Consider the following 9,061-nt stretch of genomic DNA (forward strand, 5'->3'; position numbering starts at 1 on the left):
AACCTACCTTCCGTTGTCCCCTGTATGAGATCTGTCCCGTTGTCGGCGGTCGCGGGTTTAGAGGATGATTTTTAACCTACTATAACAATTAAATTAACCAATTAAGTTTAAAAATAGCTCCAGCGATGAACCTCGAAGCGATTTTTTGTCAGCAACTATATAGGCTGAACAACCTCGATTTGAATAGCCTAGGGAAAATCGCGTTTTAAACCCGCCCCCCTCTCAACGGTGCCAAAATCGCACACACGGGCTTGGACAGATCTGCAGCGACGCTGAAGGTAGGTTTTGCAACATACCTACTACATCCACTGGCTCTCCCTTGTCCACTTTCCTCGTTACATCTTCAAAAAATTCCAGAAGATTAGTCAAGCATGATTTCCCCTTCGTAAATCCATGCTGACTCTGAGCGATCCTGTTACTGCTATCCAAATGTGCGGCTATCTCATCTTTTATAATTGACTTCAGCATCTTCCCCACCACCAATGTCAGGCTAACTGGTCTATAATTCCCTGTTTTCTCTCTCCCGCCTTTCTGAAAAAGTGGGATAACATTAGCTACCCTCCAATCCACAGGGACTGATCCTGAGTCTTGAACATTGGAAAATTATCACCAATGCATCCACGATTTCTAGCGCTACTTCCTTCAGTATCCTGGGATGCAAACCATCAGGCCCTGGGGATTTATCAGCCTTCAGTTCCATCAGTCTATCCAACACCATTCCCTGCCTAATGTGGATTTCCTTCAGTTCCTCTGTCACCCCAGATCCTCTGGCCACTACTATATCAGGAAGATTGTTTGTGTCCTCCTTAGTGAAGACAGATCCAAAGTACCTGTTCAACTCATCTGCTATTTCCTTGATCCCCATAATAAATTCACCTTTTTCATGCTAATTCACCCATTGATGATGTCATGGGGCGTCACAAGGGGTCCATTGCAGAGGTAAGGGGAGGCATCGATGTGGTGACATTTACGTCCTTGCTCCAGCCCACAGTCAACTGGACGAAGCATCAGTGAAGCATGATTCGCCGAATACTGCTTTTGACTCTGGGCACACTGGCTCTAATGGGCGGCTTGCCCAACTTCATGAAACACGAGGACAACTTGGCATACTGCTCGGGCACAGCCCCCTGCTCCTTGGCCTTCCTGTCAAACAACCCACTCAGCCTGCGTTGCCCAGCTGCCACTGAAGCACCTGAAGACTCCGTCTACTGGCAGTACCAGGACCTCAGCCAGCCTCAAGCAAAACCCCGCACCTTCATCGGACCCAGGCACTTGAGGGTGTACCGCGGGCCAATGGGCAAACTGGGAAGCCGAGCCAAACTACGGAGAGGCTCCTTGATCATGAACAAGGCGGAGACCTCAGACACGGGCCTGTACCTGTGCAAGTCGGCTGATTCCATCCTAGCCGCCTACCAGGTGGATGTGCAGGACTCGTCTCTGCTTTACGTGTCCCACCAAGGGCTGGGGGAGAACATTTTGTCAAACCAGAGCCTGAGGGTGAACTTAGGCTCTTCCCAGCACATGGTCCGGCTCTACACCCACTGGGGACCATGGCAGGACTGTGACCGATGCAAGGTGATGGGGGAGCAGAAGATGGTGGGCTTCTGCTACGCCAAGCTAAGCGAGGTCGACAAGGAAGAGGAAGAGGACGAGGAACTGGAGGTAAATGGCGCCACCTTGCCCTGCGGCCTAATGGAGCTGCACATTGGGCAGTCCTTGCCCCGGCGCGGCGCCGAGCTCCACTACCAGATGTGCCGCGAGCCGTGCGAGAAGGAGGAAATACCAACGGAGATCGTAGCCAATCTGTTGCCGGAGATTGGCGATTGGTGGTGGTCGGGTCGGGAGACTGCGTTCGACTGGATGAAGCCTCGCATGCTACTGCAGGCAGTGCACCTCGACATCCTCGACAACGCCCGAATGACATGCCCGGGGGCATCAGTGTACACGCCCGTTCTATGGCAGCGCGACTCCACATTCATCACCCGTGGTGGCAACTGTAACGGGTCCCACCGGCTGGACGACACCACGGGCGGCGGCATCTACCATATCAAAAGCGTGAAGCCCTCCGACCGCGGCATCTACCGCTGCTGGGTGCATGGGCATAGGGTCGCCTCCTTCCACCTCGAGACACCCGAGCTGCCAGTAGTACGCCGACGCGTCACCCGGCGACTGCTCAACGGCATGAGAATCTTGGTCGGCACAATTGCCATGGTCTTCGTGATCAGCGCCGTGGCTGAGACACTGTACGCCTGCTTCTTTGAGATCTAGTTCAACTGCCTCCTCCAGAACATAAAGACCACAAGACATAGGGGCAGAATTAGGCCCATCTCCGCCATTCTATCATGGCTGATTCATTTTTCCCTCTCAACCGAATTCTTCTGTCCTCTCCCCGTAATCTTTTTTATCATTAATAATGACATATCCATAATCCCAAGGACTTGGCCGCTCGTGCCCCAGGCCATCGATGACGCAGCTGGGCTGCAGCAGCAGGGGCAAATGTGCAACTGGGCTGCGATGGCTCCAGTGGAGCTGCAGTGTGAAGCGCCGAATAACATTGGTGCATGTGGGCTGCTTTCGGGTAATCAGTATGCTGCATGGTAGAGTGCTGACTGCATTGCTGCTGTGTCAGTGACCATGCTGCATTGGAGCACATTGGGAGCAATGCCACCACCTTCAACGGTCACTGCCCGCTGAGCTGCTCTAGGGGCAGAGCTGCACTGGACACAGCCCTGAGCAGCATGCATGTCAGCTTGCTGCAGTGAAGCGACAGAGGCAAAAGGGAGAATACTCACACGGCTGAGCGTGGCCTCACCACTTTGGGGCTTCCGCAGTCAGCGGCACTTCCGCAATCAGCGTGACCTCTGCACTTACCGGAAATTATGCAATCAGCGCGGCCTGTCCACTAAGCGGAGGTCACGAAATGAGCGGGACTTTTGAACCAAATACAGTCAGACTTAATAAAGCATTTATTTCTTCCAAACACAGTTGGACTTAATAAAGCATTGCAGTTTCGAGCACAGGCAGGGCAGCAGGCACACAACTCGTGGCATTGTGTTTCAGGGTTAACAAATCATGTATTGCAAACACACGGCAGACTCACAGTTCAGTTGATTCACAGCTTAGAATGAGAGTCGTGGCCTCTCCCTCGCGATCTTGCAGAGTGACCGAGACACGTCCAGGCATCCTTTAGTCCTAACCCCCCCCCCTCCCCCCGGAAGGGGCGTTAACTTCATCGCTGTGATTGACAGGTGAGACGATCTCAAGGTTTTTTAAACACTCATAACTTTTTTTTTATCGATGGGAAAATTCCTCGTGGCCTGCTCAGCGGGAGAGGACTTGTGAGTAAGATGGGCAAAAATCATAGCGATATATGGTTGTATTTTGCTGAAATCAATATACAGCACAGACAGGAAGTGGTCAAGTTGAGACTTTTAATTATATAGATGATGTGAACTGTTAAATAAAAATGATAAATAACAAATGTAGAGCTAGGATTAGGGTCAATCAGTCTGTCAGTCAATCAGTCGGTCATTCGGATATTCGGTCGGTCAGTCGGTTGGTCAGTCAGTCAGTCGGTCGGGCTGTCGGTAGGCCGATGGATGCTGTCGAGGATCGGTCGGGCCGCCAGGCCGCCGGTGGTTGCTGAGAGTAGTGGTCAGTCGGATTGGGTTGCCGGTGGGTGCTGAGTGTGGTCGGTTGGGCTGTCGGTAGGCCAGTGTTGCAGCAAGTGAGCGGGCGGACTGATGGAGCCGGAACTATGTGGGTGCAGAAAGTGGCCCGGGCTGCGTGCAGGGCGTGCTGCTCCCAACAATCATCACCTCGATGATCCAGAAGGACATGCTGGCCGAGGTGGACGCGCTGCAGGGCCACACGTACGGAGAAATCAGCCGGTCCCAAAGCGGCTCCAGCTCCAGCCGTGGGGAGCTCTGGATATTAGGAGCAGGAGTAGGTCATTCGGCCCTTCGAGCCTGCACCGCCATTCAATATGATCATGGCTGATCATCCAACTCAGTATCACGTACCTGCCTTCTCTCCATACCCTCTGATTCCCTTAGCCACAAGGGCCACATCTAACTCCCTCTTAAATATAGCCAATGAACTGGCCTCAACTACCCTCTGTGGCAGAGAGTTCCAGAGATTCACCACTCTCTGTGTGAAAAATGTTTTTCTCATCTCGGTTTTAAAGGATTTCCCCCTTATCCTTAAGCTGTGACCCCTTGTCCTGGACTTCCCCAACATCGGGAACAATCTTCCTGCATCTAGCCTGTCCAGCCCCTTAAGAATTTTATAAGTTTCTATAAGATCCCCTCTCAATCTCCTAAATTCTAGAGAGTATAAACCAAGTCTATCCAGTCTTTCTTCATAAGACAGTCCTGACATCCCAGGAATCTTAGCTTCCGGAAGTGGCGGCGCTGCCTTGCAGCTACGGCTCGCCTGCAGTCCATTTGTCCTTTCTGTTTTTTGTTTTCTCTTGTCCCGTTTTTAGTTTATTTCGGTTTATTTAGTTGTGTATGTGTGGGGGGGTGGGTGGGTGTAACATGTTTTATGACTCTTCCTTCGGGGGGATGCGACCTTTCCTGCCGTATCCCCCGTCTCCGTGTCTGCGCTGAGGCCTATCTCGGAGCTGGCGGCCTCCAACTACGACCGACCTCGAGGCTGCGGAGGCAGAGCCAGGACTTACCAACGCGAGGCTGGTCAACTTCGGGGCTGTGGTTGCGGTGCGACCCAACTTCCGACCCGATTTTGGAGCCTCGGAGGCTCGGCCGCGGGCCAGTGGACAACATCACCGGAGCTCGAGTTCTGTTTTCCGGAGCTCCCGCAACTACAGCTGCGTCCGCTGGACTGGAGGGCTGCAGCTTCGACAGCTTCGACCGCCCCGGGCCGCGGAGTTTGAACCGGCCAGTTTGCGGAGCACGGATTCAGCCGTGTGACTGACTTACCATCACCCGGTGGGGTCACAACATTGGAGGCTTGGATTGCCTCAGCGCAGAGGGAGAGGGAGAGCAAGGAGGGAAGAGACAATGACTTTGGGACTTTAAACTGTGTTGAGTGTTTGTTATTTATTCTATGTTATGACTGCAGGCTAAACCATTTTGTTGCACTGAAAAGTGCAATGACAATAAATTGAATCAAATCAAATCAAAATCAAATCAGTCTGGTGAACCTTCTCTGCACTCCCTCTATGGCAATAATGTCCTTCCACTGATTTGGAGACCTAAACTGTACGCAATACTCCAGGTGTGGTCTCACCAAGACCCTGTACAACTGCAGTAGAACCTCCCTGCTCCTATACTCAAATCCTTTTGCTATGAAAGCTAACATACCATTCGCTTTCTTCACTGCCTGCTGCACCTGCATGCCTACTTTCAATGACTGGTGTACCATGACACCCAGGTCTCGCTGCATCTCCCCTTTTCCTAATCGGCCACCATTTAGATAATAGTCTGCTTTCCTGTTTTTGCCACCAAAATGGATAACCTCACATTTATCCACATTATACTGCATCTGCCAAACATTTGCCCACTCACCCAGCCTATCCAAGTCACCTTGCAGCCTCCTAGCATCCTCCTCACAGCTAACACTGCCCCCCAGCTTAGTGTCATCTGCAAACTTGGAGATATTGCCTTCATTCCCTCATCCAGATCATTAATATATATTGTAAATAGCTGGGGTCCCAGCACTGAGCCTTGCGGTACCCCACTAGTCACTGCCCGCCATTGTGAAAAGGACCCGTTTACTCCTACTCTTTGCTTCCTGTTTGCCAGCCAGTTCTCTATCCACATCAATACTGAACCCCCAATGCCGTGTGCTTTATGTTTGTATACTAATCTCTTATGTGGGACCTTGTCGAAAGCCTTCTGGAAGTCTAGATACACCACATCCACTGGTTCTCCCCTATCCACGCTACTAGTTACATCCTCGAAAAATTCTATAAGATTCGTCAGACATGATTTACCTTTCGTAAATCCATGCTGACTTTGTCCAATGATTTCACCACTTTCCAAATGTGCTGCTATCCCATCTTTAATAACTGACTCTAGCAGTTTCCCCACTACCGATGTTAGACTAACTGGTCTGTAATTCCCCGTTTTCTCTCTCTCCCTCCCTTCTTAAAAAGTGGGGTTACGTTTGCTACCCGCCAATCCTCAGGAACTACTCCAGAATCTAAAGAGTTTTGAAAGATTACTACTAATGCATCCACTATTTCTGGAGCTACTTCCTTAAGTACTCTGGGATGCAGCCTGACAAGTTAGGACTTTCTTCCCAATTATATATATATATATATTTTTTTTTAAAATAATATTTTTATTAGAAGTAGACATATTATAAAGTATAGTTACATATTATAGTAAAAAAACTTTTCATATACATCAGTCATACATTATTAAAATTTTCAATTGTCGATTACTTCTGCTTCTAGTGTTTTTTTTATATAGAAAAAGAGAGAAAGAGAGAATAAAGAGTTACAAATATCAAAAAAACAAAAAAGGTGGAATGGATTACTTATAATACGTCATTGGAGATAGGTTCGTAGATTATAAAGTATGACTTTTCATCTAATCCTGAGTTCAAGTTTCAGTTGGGTTTTCGTGCTGGACCAATCTATCCCGTCAGATAATTAATGAATGGAGCCCATATTTTATCAAAAAGTTCTTGTTTGTCCATTAAGACAAGTCTAATTCTTTCTAGATATAGGGTCTCCGACATTTCCACAATCCACATTTCAATTGTGGGGGTTGTAGGGCCTTTCCAAAATTTTAATATTAATTTTTTCCCGGTTATTATACTGTAGTCGAGGAAATTTCTTTGGCTTGTTGTGAGTGTTAAACTTTGCTCTGATATTCCAAGTATTATTAATTTTGAGTTTGGATCCAGTTTTGTATTAATAACTTCTGAAATTATTTCAAAAATATCAGTCCAGAAATGTTTAATTTTTATACAATTTGCAAACGTATGTGTTAAATTAGCATCTAGATGTAGACATTTATCACAAATAGGAGAGATTTAGAAATAGAAATAGAAATAGAAATAATTTTATTGCCACACAACCAAGGTCGGTGGTATTTGGGTTGCCAGCAGCGGTACAATAATAAAGAACACAACCACATTAACATTTTACACAAACATCCACCACAGCATTCATCACTGTGGTGGAAGGCACAGAGCTTGGCCAGTCCTCCTCCATTTTCCCCCGTGGTCGGGACCACCACCCTCCACAGCCGTTGCTGCGGGCGTCCAGATGGTAAGGGACAAAGTCAAAGTCAAGGTGAGTCCAGGATCGGCTCTTCCCAACCAGAGACCGCGGCTTCAGGCTGGTGTAGGCCGCAGGCCGGTGGTCAAAGTTTTAAAGTACCTGCCGTGCCGCAGCCGGAAGCACCACAGTCTGCAGGGCCAGCGGTCGAAGCTCCCCTCCTGGGGTGATGTTAAGTCCATACCGCGCCCGCGGTAGAAGATGGCCGCGGGCCGGCGGTGGAAGCTCCTTCCACCCGGGTCCCCAACGTGAGATCCCGGGCTGTAGACGCCGCACCAGCTGGAGTTCTGCAGGCCGCTGCTTCAGGCTGCCGGCTGCCGCGGGCCAGCATAACGGAGCGCTCCCCTCCAGCGAGGTCTCACCCGCTCCGCGCCGAGAGTCCACGCTGCGCCCGCCGCTGAAGCTCCGAACGCGTCTCCGGGAAAGTCGGCGCCGATCCTCGCTGTTAGGCCACGGGGGAGGCGGCCTGAAAAAGTCGCCTCTCCATGGAAGAGGCGGCCGAAACGGTTTCCCCCTTACCCTCCCACACCACCCCCCACACTTAACACACAAAGAAACATTAAAAACACACTTTTAAACATACTAAAAAAATTTAAAAAGTTGAAAAAAGACGGACACGCTGCCGACAGGCGCTGCCAGTGCAGCGCCCCCTACCGAATTTTGTGGGAAGATTCTATTTAGTTTTATTTTAGAGTAATGGAATCTATGTAAGACTTTAAATTGTATTAAAGCATGTCTGGCATTTAACGAACATTGATGTATATGTTGTAAACTTTCGTCCCACAAATCTTTCGTTATAGGATGACCTAATTCATTTTCCCATGTGTGTCTATATGGTTCCGTCGGTGGTACCTCGTTGTTTAGGAGGGTGTTATAAATAAAAGCTATTAATTTTTCAGTGTTGGGATGCTTGTTCAAACATTCATCAAGGATTTCTGGTTCCCTAGTCCTGTAGACTTGTGTGTTAGATTTAACATAATCTTTAATTTGTAGATATCTGAAGAAATTATTTGAGTGCAGTCCATGATTCTGTTGTAACTCCTGAAATGAAAGAAAAGTGCCTTTCCCATAAAGATGTCCAATCTTTTTAATTCCATAATTTTTCCATTGTGTGAAACCCTTATCCAAAAAGGATGGCTTGAATAAAGGAATATTTACAATGGGAAGGCATAGTGGTATATTATTCAATTTTAAAACTTTTTTAAATTGTTTCCAAATTCGTATTCCACTATGTATTATGGGGTTTTCCTTATAGGTTTTTTTGTGCAGTTTTGTGGTAGCAAATATGATCGGACCAATTTCAAACGGTAAACAGTCTTCCTTTTCCATCATTAACCAATCTGGTTGTTGATCCATTTCTTCCAACCAGAAATTCATGTTTTTAATATGGACTGCCCAGAAATAAAACAAGAAATTTGGCAAAGCCAAACCTCCATTTATCTTTGACTTACATAAATGTTTTTTACTTATTCTATGATTCTTATAATCCCAGATAAAACTTGTAACAATGGAGTCGACTTTTTTGAAAAAAGTTTTTGGGATATATATCGGGATTAATTGAAATAGGTACAGTAGTTGCGGTAAGAAGATCATTTTTATAGCATTAATTCTACCAAGCATTGAAATGGGAAGTGTTTTCCAGTACTGAATATTCTTGTGTAGTTTATTCAGTAAGGGTGGAAAATTTAGTTTAAATAAAGAGGTATATGTCTTAGTTACATAGATTCCTAAGTATTTAAATTTATCATTAACTATTTTAAAAGGGGATTGTTGTAATGTATGTAAATTGAATTTTGTTATTGGCATGAT

General features: G+C 47.4%; 1 protein-coding gene across 1 annotated transcript; it reads left to right on the forward strand.

Annotated features, from left to right (window-relative positions):
• Positions 1 to 1,017: 1,017 nt before the first annotated feature.
• On the forward strand, positions 1,018 to 2,268 carry LOC116986567 (protein FAM187B-like). The gene has a single exon (XM_033042164.1). It carries the CDS (start codon positions 1,018 to 1,020, stop codon positions 2,266 to 2,268), a length of 1,251 nt encoding a protein of 416 aa, XP_032898055.1.
• Positions 2,269 to 9,061: the final 6,793 nt, after the last annotated feature.

The sequence above is a fragment of the Amblyraja radiata genome, chromosome 24, assembly GCF_010909765.2.
Source record: "Amblyraja radiata isolate CabotCenter1 chromosome 24, sAmbRad1.1.pri, whole genome shotgun sequence".
NCBI lineage: Eukaryota > Metazoa > Chordata > Chondrichthyes > Rajiformes > Rajidae > Amblyraja > Amblyraja radiata.